Raw genomic sequence first — 16,840 nt, 5'->3', positions numbered from 1 at the left:
GGAGTTTCCACTGTTTAGGCACATCAGGGGCCTCCAAACGCGACATGGCGTCCGATCTCAATTCGAGCCAATTCTGCGTTGAAAAAGTAAAACAGTACTCCTTCCCTTCCGAGCTCTCCCGTGTGCCCAAATAGGGGTTTACCGCAACATATGGGGTATCAGCGTACTCAGGACAATTTGGACAACAACTTTTGGGGACCAATTTCTCCTGTTACCCTTGGGAAAATACAAAACTGGGGGCTAAAAAATAATTTTTGTGGGAAAATTTTTTTTTTATTTTCACGGCTCTGCTTTATAAACTGTAGTGAAAGACTTGGGGGTTCAAAGTTCTCACAACACATCTAGATAAGTTCCTTGGGGTCTAGTTTCCAATATGGGGTCACTAGTGGGGGGTTTCTACTGTTTAGCTACTTTAGGGGCTCTGCAAACGCAATGTGACGCCTGAAGACCATTCCATCTAAGTCTGCATTTAAGTCTGCATTCCAAATGGCGCTCCTTCCCTTCCGAGCCCTCCCATGCGCCCAAATGGTGGTTCCTCCCACATATGGGGTATCAGCGTACTCAGGACAAATTGGACAACAACTTTTGGGGTCCAATTTCTCCTGTTACCCTTGGGAAAATACAAAACTGGGGGCTAAAAAATAATTTTTGTGGGAAAATTTTTTATTTTATTTTCACGGCTCTGCGTTATAAACTGTAGTGAAACACTTGGGGGTTCAAAGTTCTCACAACACATCTAGATAAGTTCCTTTGGGGGTCTAGTTTCCAATATGGGGTCACTTGTTGGGGTTTCTTCTGTTTAGATACATTAGAGGCTCTGCAAACGCAATGTGACGCCTGCAGACCAATCCATCCAAGTCTGCATTCCAAATGATGCTCCTTCCCTTCCGAGCTCTGCCATGCGCTCAATCAGTGGTTCCCCCCCACATTTCGGGTATCAGCGTACTCAGGACAAATTGCATAACAACTATTAGGGTCCAATTTCAACTGTTACCCTTGGAAAAATACAAAACTGGGGGCTAAATAATAATTTTTGTGGGAAATTTTTATTTTTTTATTTTTACAGCTCTGCATTATAAACTTCTGTGAAGCACTAGGTGGGTCAAAGTGCTCACCACACATCTAGATAAGTTCATAAGGGGGTCTACATTCCAAAATGGTGTCACTTGTGGGGGGTTTGAGTTTCAATATTTAGGCACATCAGTGGCTCTACAAACGCAACATGGTGTCCCATCTCAATTCCTGTCAATTTTGCATTGAAAAGTCAAACGGCGCTCCTTCCCTTCCGAGCTCTCCCATGTGCCCAAACAGTGGTTTACCCCCACATTTGGGGTATCAGCGTACTCAGGACAAATTGTACAACAAACTTTGGGGTCCAGTTTCTTCTCTTACCATTGGGAAAATTTAAAATTGGGGGTGAAAAGATATTTTTTGTGAAAAAATATTTTTTATTTTTACGGCACTGCATTATAAACTTCTGTGAAAAACTTAATAGGTCAAAGTGCTCACCATACATCTAGATAAGTTCCATAGGGGGTATACTTTCCAAAATGGTGTCAATTGTGGGGGGTTTCAATGTTTAGACACATCAGTGGCTCTCCAAACGCAACATGGCGTCCCATCTCAATTCCAGTCAATTTTTCATTGAAAAGTCAAATGGTGCTCCTTCACTTCCGAGCTCTGTCATGCGCCCAAACAGTGGTTTACCCCCACATATGGGGTATCGGCGTGCTCAGGACAAATTGTACAATAAAGTTTGGGGTCCATTTTATCCTGTTACCTTTGGTAAAATAAAACAAATTGGTGGAGCTGAAGTAAATTTTTTGTGAAAAAAAGTTAAATGTTAATTTTTATTTAAACATTCCAAAAATTTCTGTGAAACACCTGAAGGGTTAATAAACTTCTTGAATGTGGTTTTGAGCACCTTGAGGGGTGCAGATTTTAGAATGGTGTCACACTTGGCTATTTTCTATCATATAGACCCCTAAAAATGACTTCAAATGAGATGTGGTCCCTTAAAAAAAATGGTGTTGTAAAAATGAGAAATTGCTGGTCAACTTTTAACCCTTATAACTCCCTAACAAAAAAAAATTTTGGTTCCAAAATTGTGCTGATGTAAAGTAGTCATGTGGGAAATGTTACTTATTACGGTAAGTATTTTGTGTGACATATCTCTGTGATTTAATTGCATAAAAATTCAAAGTTGGAAAATTGCAAAATTTTCAAAATTTTCGCCAAATTTCCGTTTTTTTCACAAATAAATGCAGGTAGTATCAAAGAAATTTTACCACTATCATGAAGTACAATATGTCACAAGCAAACAATGTCATAATCAGCAGGATCCGTTGAAGCTTTCCAGAGTTATAACACTGGTCAGAATTGTAAAAATTGGCCTGGTCATTAACGTGCAACCACCCTTGGGGGTAAAGGGGTTAAAAAGGAGGGAACCCAAGACATTTTTTTAGGGTCCCCCCTATTTTTAATAATCAGCTAAGTCTAAGCAGGCAGCTGCGAGCTGATATTAATAGGCTGGGAAACACCATGAATATTTGCCCCTTTCCAGCCTAATATCTTCCCATTTTCTCTGGTGCTGTGCCAATCGGGGGATTGGTTTGGGGGTTGATGCTAGCTGTGTAATGTTTGCTGATATCAAGCCCAAGGGTTACCAATGGAGAGGTGTCTATTAGGGTTGAGCGAAACGGGTCGGCCATTTTCAGAAGTCGCCGACTTTTGGCAAAGTCGGGTTTCATGAAACCCGACCCGACCCCTGTCTGGGGTCGGCCATGAGGTCGGCGATCTTCTGAATCTGGTATCGGAATTCCGATACCGAGTTCCGATATGTTTGCAATATCGGAAATCGGTATCGGAATCCATATTTAAGTGTAAAATAAAGAATTAAAATAAAAAATATTGTTATACTCACACTCTGACGCGCCCTGGTACTAACCGGCAGCCTTCCTTCCTTAGAATCAGCGCGTGAAGGGCCTTAGATGACGTTGCGGCTTGTGATTGGTCGCGCGACTGCCCATGTGACCGCTCGCGCGACCAATCACAAGCCGCGACGTCACCGAAGGTCCTTCAAGCGCTGATTTTTAGGAAGGAAGGCTGCCGGAAAGAAGCAGGGCACGTCCGAGGGTGAGTATATACCTAATATACAAACTTTGGACATCTGTAAGGCTAAGGTTCCATGGCTGTCTTCTCTCCATTCTCGAATGGATTATGCTAATTGGACTCTGATCAGAGTTTGACCAGAGTGTCACCAGAGTGGAATCCGATATTCTCTGAGGGGGAGAGAAAAAAAAAAGTTTCTTCACCTTCTCCATTATGTCAGTCCGTGAAAAAAAAATCTGAGCACACTTGGATGACATTGAATGATAATTTTTTTTTTCACGGAACCATAGACTTGAATGGGCAAATTAATTCACGGAAGCAAATCAAGCATTTTGCAATTTTTTTCCTTGCTCAAAAGAAAAAATTTGGATATGTGCACTGCTCCATATAATGACATGGGTTTTGATCGATATCCGTCAAAACCACGGAGAGCATTCATGCGATTTAAATGGTCGTCTGCACGAGGCCTAAAGGTGGGAAAACTACAGTCCATTAGCAACTGCTCATTGGTGGCAGAGCTCACTTTCACAAAAATGTCACACAAACAAGGGGGACCTGGCCCAAATATCACTGGAACGGTACCAGTATGGGAGATGGAGTATGGGGAATATAGGTGCTATCCAAGTAACATCCCCTTTAACATATATTGACCTTATTAACCCCTATCTGACCTCGGACGGGATAGTACGTCCGAGGTCAGATCCCCTGCTTTGATGCAGAGCTCCGCGGTGAGCCCGCATCAAAGCCGGGACATGTCAGCTGTTTTGAACAGCTGACATGTGCCCGGAATAGGTGCGGGCAGAATCGCGATCTGCCTGCACCTATTAACTAGTTAAATGCCGCTGTCAATCGCAGACAGCGGCATTTAACTACCGCATACGGCCGGGCGGCCGGAAATGACGTCATCGCCGACCCCCGTCACATGATCGGGGGTCGGCTATGCGTCTCCATTGTAACCATAGAGGTCCTTGAGACCTCTATGGTTACTGATGACCGGTGGCTGTGAGCGCCACCCTGTGGTCGGCGCTCACAGCACACCTCCATTTCTGCTACATAGCAGCCAGAGGCGTAGCTAGAGCTTTTGCCGCCCGGGGCTGATCCCGAGTTTGGCGCCCCCCCCATCACCCCCCCCCATCCCCCCCCCCCCAGCTCAATACACACAAAGGTTACCAATAATGGTTTTCCTGTTTTGTAGAACTTAAACTGGGCCTAATGGTGTCACCCCCACATGCCACACCTGTGACTTAATACCACCACACCATGACCAGGCCACATAGTGACCGAATAATACTACATACAAGGGACAAATACCACCGCACCATTTCCAGACCACATATTACCACCACATAGTGACTGAATACTACAATACTGATCAGTAATAAAAAAAAACCCACAATACTATCACCATAAGTGCCAGTATTCACAGGAGATCTGTACTTAGTATGCAGTGTCTGTGTAGAGGTAATACAGAGATCACTGGTGACATTATACACAGGACCTCTATATAGTATACAGTGTATAGTGTCAGTGTATAGGTAACACTGACTCACCAGTGACGTCTCTAGGTGAAGTCCTTCATCTTTCATCCAGCACAGACCGCCATCATTCCTTCCAGCCAGGACTCGTTTCTGCAGGAAATAACACAGTTATCTCGAGCTCCGCTTGCAGAACACATTACTTAATTTTTCACAACTTCTACATTACACCACATGAAGAAAAAAAGGTGATATAGTGTCACTCTGCACAGTAACAGGACCGCCCCCCCATTTAAAACAGTATACTCAAAAAATAAAATAAATACATCACTGCAGTAATAATATCCCTTAATTATCCCCTATGGTAATAATATTCCCCACCCTGGCCCCGTTTATCTCATTCCTGGCTCCAGCCATATGTTGTCGTATCCTGCCCTCATGAGTATCCATTCTACCCCATATGATCTCCCCATCCTGCCCCACCAGCCTCCATCGTATCCGTCCTGCCCCATGATCCAATCCTGCCCCGTGTCTCCAATCATGCCCCGTATCTACATTCTGCCCATGCCTCAAGTCCTGCCCCCAGTGTGTCCAGCATATTACCCCCATGTTGTCCAGCAATCTGCCCCAGTGTGTCCAGCATATTACCCCCATGTTGTCCAGCAATCTGCCCCAGTGTGTCCAGCATATTACCCCCAGTGTGTCCAGCAATCTGCCCCAGTATGTCCAGCATATTACCCCCAGTGTGTCCAGCAATCTGCCCTCAGTGTGTCCAGCAATCTGCCCCAGTGTCCAGCCTTTCCCCAGTGTGTCCAGCAGTCTGCCCCAGTGTGTCCAGCATATTACCCCCAGTGTCCAGCATTGCCCCAGTGTGTCCAGTATATTACCCCCAGTGTGTCCAGCAATCTGCCCCAGTGTCCAGCATTGCCCCAGTGTGTCCAGAAGTCTGCCCCAGGGTCTCCAGCATTGCCTCAATGTGTCCAGAAATCTGCCCCAGGGTCTCCAGTATTGCCCCAGTGTGTCCAGCAATCTGCCCCAGGGTCTCCAGTATTGCCCCAGTGTGTCCAGCAATCTGCCCCATGGTCTCCTGTATTGCCCCAGTGTGTCCAGCATTCTGCCCCATGGTCTCCAGTATTGCCCCGGTGTGTCCAGCAATCTGCCCCATGGTCTCCAGTATTGCCCCAGTATGTCCAGAAATCTGCCCCAGGGTCTCCAGTATTGCCCCAGTGTGTCCAGCAATCTGCCCCAGGGTCTCCAGTATTGCCCCAGTGTGACCAGCAATCTGCTCCATAGTCTCCTGTATTGCCCCAGTGTGTCCAGCAATCTGCCCCATGGTCTCCTGTATTGCCCCAGTGTGTCCAGCAATCTGCCCCATGGTCTCCTGTATTGCCCCAGTGTGTCCAGCAATCTGCCCCATAGTCTCCTGTATTGCCCCAGTGTGTCCAGCAATCTGCCCCATGGTCTCCTGTATTGCCCCAGTGTGTCCAGCATTCTGCCCCATGGTCTCCAGTACTGCCCCAGTGTGTCCAGCAATCTGCCCCATGGTCTCCAGTATTGCCCCAGTGTGTCCAGCATTGCCCCAGCCCCAGACATAAAGAAAAAAAAAAAAAAGTAAAATCCTCACCTTTCCCGTTCCCAGCGCAGGTCCGGTGCAGTCAGCGTCTCTCCGGCTCTGCGACGCTCAGGACAGAGAGGCAGAGCGGCGCGCACAGTAGTGACGTCATCGCGCCCTCTGCTCTGAGACGTCGCAGAGTCAGAGGACGCTGCAGCTGCCGGCGCCGCAGGAACCAGGAGAGGTGAGTATAGAGCGGGGGGCGGGGGCGGGACCCGGGGGTGGGGGGAGCTGGCCCTGGTCGTGGCGGCGGACGGCGCCGCCCGAAGATTTAAAGGGGCGTCTTTTTTTTTTTTTTTTTTATCTTCTCCTGCAGCGCCGGCCGCCCCCAGCATTGTGCCGCCCGGGGCGGACCGCCCCCCCCCCCGCACCCCCTTCCTACGCCACTGATAGCAGCGATCAGCAGATCGCTGCTATGTAGCAGAGCCGATCGCGTTGTGCCTGCTTCTAGCCTCCCATGGAGGCTATTGAAGCATGGCAAAAGTTAAAAAAAAGTAAAAAAAAATGTGAAAAAAATAAAAAAAAATAAAAGTTTAAATCACCCACCCCCCTTTCGCCCCAATCAAAATAAATCAATAAAAAAATCAAATCTACACATATTTGGTATCGCCGCTCTCAGAATCGCCTGATCTATCAATTTAAAAAAGGCATTAACCTGATCGCTAAACGACGTAGCGAGAAAAAAATTTGAAACGCCAGAATTACGTTTTAGGTCGCCGCGACATTGCATTAAAATGCAATAATGGGCGATCAAAAGAACATATCTGCACCAAAATGCTATCATTAAAAATGTCATCTCGGCACGCAAAAAATAAGCCCTCAACTGACCCCAGATCACGAAAAATAGAGACGCTACGAGTATCGGAAAATGGCGCAATTTTTTTTTTTTTTTTTAGCAAAGTTTGGAATTTTTTTTCACTACTTAGATAAAAAATAACCTAGTCATGTTAGGTGTCTATGAACTCGTACTGACCTGGAGAATCATAATGTCAAGTCAGTTTTAGCATTTAGTGAACCTAGCAAAAAAGCCAAACAAAAAACAAGTGTGGGATTGCACTTTTTTTGCAATTTCACCGTACTTGGAATTTTTTTCCCGTTTTCTAGTACACGACATGCTAAAACCAATGATGTCGTTCAAAAGTACAACTCGTCCCGCAAAAAATAAGCCCTCACATGGCCAAATTCACGGAAAAATAAAAAAGTTATGGCTCTGGGAAGGAGGGGAGTGAAAAACGAACACGGAAAAATGAAAAATCCCAAGGTCATGAAGGGGTTAATCTTAATATGTTGTGTTGCCATACAGCAGCTAAGGCAGTTCACTGGGGCTATATTTGAATCCGCTATAGTCAACCATGATTTAGATTTCCCATTTGGGATAATATAGGCTTCAAATGATAACATTGTAAGGATTTTCCTGTTAGAAGTAGGAGAAATGATACTTCTTGGATCCCGGTCAGACGCCTCTCAATCAGCCAAACAAGATCTCCACTGACGAGGGGCAGTACCCCGAAACACAGTGTCTGCAAATTGAGATTCTGGTTTGGCTATTATCCTAAGTCATGTGACAAGGCTCATTAAAGGGTCAACATTGACTGTTAGGATTGCTACTTCCAATAGGTGGCACTAGAGTTCCAGTCCTCTTCCTCTCTGAAGAGACAATTTGCATATTTCCCAGAGGAGCATTGGGGCTTTAAGTCTCCTCACCTTGACATGCTTATTATGTCACTCTCCGCAAGGACAGATGATACTTCTTGGATAAGGATTTTCCTGAAAGCTTTCATGCAAGGCCTCGTTCAGACTTCAGGGATTTTATTTTGTCCATAGTCATGCACCATTCCTTTATCAGTGTGTCAGTTTTCACAAACAATGTTTCATTAGTGATTTTCTCATATGCCTAAAAAAAAGTTTCTTATACTTTACAATGTTAAATATGGACATCACAAAGACTCCACAGTGATGGATAATTTTGATTACAACTGGACAAGTCTCCATAATTTTTTTTTTGTGTGTTTTTGTGAACACACTGTCTGCAAAAAAAAATGTGGACATCTAAATACTAAAATCTGTCTATGCATTGAAAACCACGGCATGAACACATATGTTATTGGACATCTAAATGAGGCCTAAAAGTGCATTCACACTGCATTTTGATATTCAATTTTTAGGATCAGACAAATAGAATAAATGTAGAAAAATGGATCCATTATATTATATACTGATGCACATATGCCCCATTTAAAATGATTAAAACAAGTTCTGCATAATCTTCTATTCTAAAATCAGACACAAATAATGAAACCCTGACAGACCCCATAATAATTAATATGCAAAAGGAGACGGTCTAAAGCAAACCTATGCGTAATGTAAAAGTCATATATAATTGTATCATTGCTAATGTATAGCAGTAAGTATAGCCGCACAGAGTACTGTATGAGTAGATGTACTTTATAGTAGAAATAAAAAAAATGTGGTATTGTACTGTCACCAAGTGGACATTGTGTAGCATCACAGAAATAGCTTATCAGTTGCTAGCTATACAAAGTTCAATCATATGCAATAAAAATCTAATGACTAATCTAATGATCTCTATGATCACATAATTCAAGTTTACTTTTCTTTTAATATTCTTTCATATTGAAAATAATGCACTTTTTGCCCAGTTATCTACTCATTCACACAGCTATCTTTCTATATTACTCTTGTAAAAATACAATGTTTGCCTTATGTTTTATAGTAATGACTAGAGCAAACAGCTGCCAATCTGACAGTAGTGGATTTCAAGAAGAACCTCCAGAGCCTTTACCTTTACAGGTACATTCATGAAAATCGGGTTTGGTATTTGCAAAGCCTAAAGATTGTCTTCTTGCCCAAACTTCTTTCATAACTTTTAAGGGCATAGTCATATTTTGATTGCAAACCAGCTAGCCATCAGATGATTGCTGCAGGCCATTGTTAACCCCGATAATCTGCTGTTACCCCCTGGGCAGGCTGCCAATAGCCATAGATTTGCCATAGTATGGTTCCCATTCAAAAAGATAGACGACCTTATAATTGTTGATCACATTGAGTACTCCAGAGCAGGAATCACTCTTTGTGGTGGTTGTCAGCTAAGCCTCGAAGACTGAGATCATGAAAGTTCACCTTCTCCCCAGTAAAACACCCATATCTCTTCATAGCAAATATAACGAGCTGCTTTACAATCCAGTTGTGCCACCAAGGCTGCATTCACACATCCATATCTATTTTTACATAAATTTTGGCTATGTGTTGCATCCATTTACAAAAAATTAAGGAGGCAAACTATCTGAACTTTTTTTTATCCAATTTTTCATAAAAGTTGGGCAGTTAAAAAAGGACGAAACACAGATAGAACTTTGAAGAAAGACGTATGTCTTCCATATTGTATGTTTTCTACGGATCCTCAAACTTTAAAGGCCGAGCCTGATCTGCAAAACAAAAAAGAGATTTTTGTACAATTAAAAAAAATGCCAGTTTCTTCCAAAGAATAGGACAAGCTTTGAGTCTCATGGAAGCTGGCACACAGATCTGTTTTTAAATGTATGTGTGTATGGATCAAAGAAACTGTTAAAAACGGATGTGCAAATGTAGCCTAAAACCTGATTTGCCTACTTGCTATACATAGACATTAAAATGAGCACAAATTCAAAGTACTCTTGGCTGATATATACTGTATTTTTGACTTTTGAGAAAATGTTACATTCATTTATTCCTATCCCAATTTCCAAAACAGAAACATGGAGAAGGAATACACTGAGAAGATGGGTAACAAGTCACTGACCAAAAGCCACATTCCTGATGGAGCCCATAGGTTCCTTTCTAACTAGTGCAGATAGTAGACTTTATTCCATACTGGTTGTGCGCCAGAGAGATAAAGGGAACCTGCCAGCTTATGAATGTTGCCAGAACCGTTCTGTTATAGCAGCCATGTATGTGTATGTAAAAATCCTTCAGTATTTCAGAGAAAGCTAACTTCAATTAGAAGACTAGTCAGTGGGGCGAGTCTTCCTATGTATAAGGAGACCTCTGTCAATCAAGCAGAGCCGGCCTCAGGAGGATCTAGTCTTCTCAATCATCTCATTCCTGGCTCCCTGTTTCAAGTTTGATTTCTCTGAAATGCTTGATTGATTCCCTTTATTAAGGTTTTTCGACCTCAGTATATTCTCACAAAAATAAGATTATTGTGGCATATATCAAAAAGAGCTCATAAGATGCATGATGGTGTGGCCAAGCATCTTAGACAATTTTCAACTGGTTAATTGTCATAGCTGCTGTATAATTTAGAATAAACTAGCGTCTAAAAAATCACTGCCTGGCAATGTCACTTACAAGATAGTTAGAGTATGGATATTTTGCAACCAGTCTACTTAAAGAGTCACTTTTTAATGCTGCTTTGGCATTGTAATGATTACAGACAAGAAATAATGACATACTTCTTTCTATATTCACTTAAATAGTATCTGACTGGTCACTCACATCAGATACCAGTGAGCTGAAATTCTAACTTATCCCACAGACCTCCTATGCCCATGTACTCTCGGCTTTCTCAGAAGAAAGAGGGGAGTAAGTCACTGCCAGATACTTCTACTATAGACTTGTGTCCACAAATACAAAAAGACTGAGAGGCTGAAATCTGAATCGTGTTCCACATCTTCTCCAACATTTGCCATTAGGGGAGGGTTGGGATGCAATATATATATATATATACGGTATATATATATATATATATATATATACATATATATATATATACGGTATATATATATATATATATATATATATATACACAGTCATGGCCGAAAGTGTTGCCACCCTTGAAATTGTTTAAGAATATGAAGTATTTCCTCCAGAAAATAATTGCAATTATACATGTTTTGTTATACACATGTTTATTTCCTTTGTGTGTATTTGAACAACACAAAAAATAGAAAAAAAAGGCAAATTGGACTTACGCACAAAATCACCAAAATGTCAAGACAAAATTGTTGGCACCTCAGCTGAATATTAGATTGAACACTAGAGATCAACGAGCACTAAAATGCTCAGACGCTAGATACAATATTTTTCCCATTTTTAAGGATTGGGACTCCTAGTCTTGTAAAGCCTATGCAAGGTCTACCAACAATTATAAGGCGGGACGGCAATGCATCCCATAAGACACATTGAGGAGGGCCTCAGAATTTTTGTTTCCAATTTCTAAGTAGTGAAACTCCTAGACTGGTGAAGCGGTAGAGGTAGGTCTCATACACATCGTGTAAAAGTTATGAAGGAGGGCATCATACACACCCTGGAAAAAATGAGATGGCAGGCCGCCTGAAGGCCCTCTAAAGATTTTGAGTAGAGATGAGAAGGCACTAAAATGCTTGTTACTCGGACTGAGCAATTCCTAATGCTTGGATGCTCTTCTCAAGTAACTAGTATAATGGGAATCAATGGGAAATGCAAAAAATTTTCCAGCAGACCCTACATGCAGGTGAGGGGGCAGTGAAAATGTTGAAATTAATCGAAGGAGAAAAGCATGAGTAAGACCCCTGGAAGAATCTATGACTCCCAACGCTGCTCAGAACAATGTTGTCACATTTTTCCTCCACTTTAACCCCTTCCTGGCATGCACCGTACATATACTGCTCTGTGTTCCCACAAACAGCAGTATATGAACGGTGGCACGATCGCGCGGCATCATGCTGAGCGCTGTGACGATCGCGTGCGGGTGTCAGCTCTGTATTAGAGCTGACACTCCGCAGCAACGCCCATGATCAATGCTAGCACCGGTCGTGGCCATTTAACCCCTCTGATGCCGCAGTCAGTAGTGACAGCGGCATAAAGGAGCATCGTGCAGGGAATCAGTTCTGCTGCTTGTTTCTGGAAAACACCCATGGAGTCAAAATCATCACACATCTGTAGATATATTCCCAAAGTGGTATAATTTCCAAAATGTGGTCACTTGAGTAGAAATTCTGCTCTTCTAGCACTTAGGGGCTCTTTATATGGAATCCGCAAATTACTCAAGAAAAATAGAGTTCTGTTCCTCCCAGGTCTCTCCATATGGCAAAGTAGTACTATACAGCCACATATGGGGTATTTCTACATTCAGCAGAAATTGTGAGACAAATTTTGTTGCTATTTTTACCCATTTCTCAGTATGAAAATGTAAAACTTGGGGCTAACACAATCTTGGTGGTAAAAATATAAATAATTTTTTCTTCACTGTGCAATGGTATAAAAGTTTGTGACACACCTGTGATGTCAATATAATCACTGTGCCCCTAGATGAAATCATTGACAGGTTAAATTGGTAAAATGGGGTCACTTTTGGGGAGTTCTGCTGTTCTGGCAGCTCAGGGACTCTGTCACTGTAACATGGCACCCTCAAACTAGTGCAGCAAAATCTACACTGTAATATGGCGCTTCTTCCCTTCTGAGCTTTGCACTGTGCCGCAAAAGTAATTTTCAACCACATATGGGGTATCGGATAACTCCAGAGAAATTGCACAACAAACTTTGTGGTCCATTTTCTTCTTTTGCCCTTGTGAAAATACAAAATTTGTAGCTAGAAAAGATTTTTGTGGGAAAATGTGATTTTTTTTATTTTCATGGCTCTACTCTATAAACGTCTGTAAAGCACCTGCGGGTTCAAGGGGCTCAATACACATCTAGATTAGGTCCCAAATGGGTCTAGTTTCCAAAATGGTGTTATTTTTAGGGGTTTCCACTGTTTAGGCATATTAGGAGCTCTCCAAACATGACATGGCGTCCTCTAATTATGCCAGCAAATTTTACTTTCAAGAAGTGAAATCGCGCTCCTTCCTTTACGAGCCCTGCCGTGTGTCCAAACAGTAGATTTCTTCCATGTATGGGGTATCGGCATACTTAGGAGAAATTGCACAACAACATGTATGGTCCAGTTTCTCCTGCTACCCTTGCAAAAGTAAAAAAAAATTAGATCTAAAGGAAAATTTTTCTGAAAGAAAAATAAATGTTTATTTTTTCCTTCCACGTTCCAAAAATTCCTGTGAAGCACCTGAAGGGTTAATAAACTTCTTGAATGTGGTTTTGAGTACCTTGAGGGGTGCAATTTTTAGAATGGTGTCAATTTTGGGTATTTTTTGTCATGTTGGCCCCTCGAAGTCACTTCAAATGTGATGTGGCCCCTAAAAAAATGTTGTAAAAATGAGAGATCGCTGGTCAACTTTTAACCCTTATAACTTCCTAACAAAAATATTATGTTTCCAAAATTTTTCTGATGTAAAGTATACATGTGGGAAATGTTATTTCTTAACTATTTTGTGTGATATGGCTCTATTATTTCAGAGCATAAAAATTAAACGTTTAAAAATTGCGCAATTTTCAACATTTTCACCAAATTTCCATTTTTTTCACAAATAATCGCAAGTCATATCAAAGAAATTTTATCACTATCATAAAGTATAATATGTCCCGAGAAAATATTCTCAGTATCAGTGGGATACATTGAAGTTTTCCAGAGTTAGGACCTCATAAATTGACACTGGTCACAATTCTATCAATTGACCTGGTCAGGAAGGTGAAAACAGGCTTCTGGGTGAAACGGTTAACGACTGACAATAAAACAATTAATTTGTCATTGATTTTGAATGTTTACAGGAAGAAAATGTTAAGAAACATTCTTTTCTGTTTAATGACTTCTAAGAAATGCAAAATTTTAAACCATCGTATTCCTCATTCATTATGTTAAACCTAGCTTTCTGACACAGGGCAATACATTGCCACCCAAAATCCTTTTGGTAATCTTCAGATTTCATGATGCCTTGCACATAGCCAAAGCACAGTATTTGACAGTACATGCTGTGTTCTTTGCTTTGTAGGCCTCATTCCATTTTCTGTAAATATTAGAATGATGTGTTTTACAAAAAAGCTCTATCTTGGCCACATCTGTCCAAGAGAAGCTTTCCCAGAAAGATTTTGGCTTACTCACTTACTCGCTGTTCTCCTAGCTTAGTGTGGCACACACAAAAATACAATGCAAATATTGAGTCAAGTTCTTCCCATTTTATCTATTATTTTCATATCACCCACATCTGTTACTTGCCACAGGTGAGTTTGAGCAAAAATCTCATGCTTGAAGTGAAGGTGTTTACCCACAATATTGGAAAGATGCCAATAATTTTGTCCGGCCCATATTGTTTTTTTTTTTTGCGAAATAATATCCAATTTGCCTTTTTTTAAATCTTTTTGTTTGTGTTGTTCCAATGCAAACAAAGGAAATTAAACATGTGTATAACTAATCATGTGTAATAACTTTCTTGGATAAATATTTTTTTTCTGGAACAATGTCAAGGGTGCCAATCCTTTTGGCCTTGACAGTAGATAATCATCCAATCCCACTGATAATAATAAACATTACAGAATTGGTAAAAAGATATCTCATTGTGGGACTGCAGCTAGCACAGACATTTTAGTGACTATAACAATAGTTTAATAACATTATCTAACTAAGGACTGTCTGCCATTTTCTTTCTACAGAATTTACATGAAAGCTCAGACAGTAATGATAGCCAGACTACTCTCAGGGAGAAAGCAGATGTCTCAATCTTTAACAATGAAAGTGAAGAATTTAATGACATCTGTGACTTCACTGAACATCTGGATACATGTGAAAATACTGTGATAAGTGGACTTAAAGCATTGAAAGAAAAATTGAAATCATTGTCAATGGACACTGAAAAGAGTGATGTGTTTCAGAGTTTCGATAGTCAAACTGATAATGTTGATAAAGATGATATGCAAGAAATAGAAAGTCAAGAGCCATCATCTAGAGCTACCAGAAATGAAGAATATGTAGATACTGACAGCTCTCTACTACAGTATGAACTGATTGGTTCCATCAGTCAAGATCAAGCACAGTCCCCAGAGGTTCCTTCAGAAGTTGACTTCCCAATTTATGTCCCACATTACATAAGTGATATTATTCCTGAATCTCCTGGTGAGATAAACGATAGTCTAATGCCAGACATCTCTGAAGAATGTGTAAGTGATCTCCAAAAGAGTGACAGTGACAGAGATTCATTTGCAGATGATGAGTGTTCAGTAGAGTTGTCCAACCTAAAATGGACACCATCTCCCACCAGTGATTTACATAGCTTTGGCTTCCATGTCCATACCCCAGAAGGCTCTGTAGATTACTCAGATGAAGAGCTAAATTCTATCTCTAAAGACAAAAAGAGTACATATCAAACGGAATTAAACACAAATATTTACAAGTCAGTGACCATTCAGATGTCTTCAACCTGGTTGCAGGATGCAAATGATGGATTGAACAGACCTAATACTGTTATTAACACAAAGACTAACAGAAGTGAATTGCATGCTTTGCTAAAGTGCAGTATAGAGCGAAAAGAAGCCTTTAGTCAGACTGATACAGGGTGGTGGAATGAATGCTATACTAACAATCACTGTTCACATCCACGGAGTTGTTACCTCACTGAGTCACTGTCATTTGATACTGCACTTGGGGGTCCAAATCATTTTCTGCATTCACCCCTGAGCAGCCATTGTTGTTATTGCTGTCACTGCCATCACTGCTGTGCTCCAAGGAGGCACAGGCACAATGCATCCATGAGGCCTTCTGCTTACATCAACCTAGAGAAAGAGTTATCAGATACTCTGAAGTTATTGAGAGAGTCATTAATCGTCATATCACTGGTATGTATAATGTGCACCTCATATTCATTACTATGTTTCATCTGTGAATAACTAGCTACAACTTAGTGTCATTTAATGTCATCATTTTATGGGAAAGTTGTATAACATTCACTATGGGAAGTTTCTCAAATGAGAGAACTGTAAAAAGGCCTCTATGTAAGAATCTGATGCACTCTATGTAAGTACTGATGCAGTTATCAGGATTTATAATCTGATCACTAATGTAGGGAAGCTTAATGGGGTTGACCACTAACGGACAACCCCTTCTCAATCACTGCATTCCCCACACCTATACTCACATCATGTGTGGGTGCCATTCCAGCGATGTCAGCACTGGCTCTCCCGGGCCTCCCGACACCGGTGTTATTAGTTTATAATGGGGAACATAGAGCTTGAGAAAGGGTTGTCTAAGTAGAGGACAACCCCTTTTGCTATTTATCATTAAAAAAAATTAAAAAAAAACATTTCTCACAGATCCAGATTCCAGCTTGCCAGGATCCTAAAAAGTAACTATTGTTTTATTTCATTATCAAAAAAATTGTGCACGTAAAAATAAAAAAACTTTGTAATACATGTTATAAGAGAAATCTGTTTTCTTATCCTCTTGTATTGAACAATCATTCTCAAACTTCTCAATTTATGGGTAAAATATGTCTTCAGTAGAGATGGGCAGACCCCTCAATGTTCAGGTCCGGCCAAACAGTTTTATAAAAGTTCAAATGACAAGCTTGATCTCACAGCTGTGATTGGAGATAAAAAAGTTTGCCTCTGGTCACTGTTGTCAGCTGATGAGACTACTACTCCCATCAGCCTACGCCTGCTGCAGTCAACAGCGAGAGCAGGCGGTTGATGGGAGTATTTATCAGCCGGCGCCTGCCCTCTAAAAAATTTAAAAAATGGCTTGGGTTCCCCTATATTTTTTATAACCAGCCAGGCAAAAACT

The 16,840-nt window shown here is 41.3% G+C and overlaps 1 protein-coding gene across 5 annotated transcripts in view; it reads left to right on the top strand.

Moving 5' to 3' along the window:
• The window catches only part of ITPRID1 (ITPR interacting domain containing 1), a 360,448-nt gene that overhangs the window by 335,442 nt on the left and 8,166 nt on the right, over positions 1 to 16,840 (top strand). For all 5 annotated transcript variants that reach the window (XM_069730308.1, XM_069730306.1, XM_069730305.1 and 2 more), the window contains 2 exons: positions 8,933 to 9,009; positions 14,719 to 15,897. In XM_069730308.1, the coding sequence (XP_069586409.1) occupies positions 8,933 to 9,009; positions 14,719 to 15,897 (1,256 nt within the window). The remainder of the gene's footprint in view (positions 1 to 8,932; positions 9,010 to 14,718; positions 15,898 to 16,840) is intronic.

The sequence above is a fragment of the Ranitomeya imitator genome, chromosome 6 (assembly GCF_032444005.1).
Source record: "Ranitomeya imitator isolate aRanImi1 chromosome 6, aRanImi1.pri, whole genome shotgun sequence".
NCBI lineage: Eukaryota > Metazoa > Chordata > Amphibia > Anura > Dendrobatidae > Ranitomeya > Ranitomeya imitator.
This window is presented reverse-complemented; position numbering and strand designations above follow the sequence as displayed.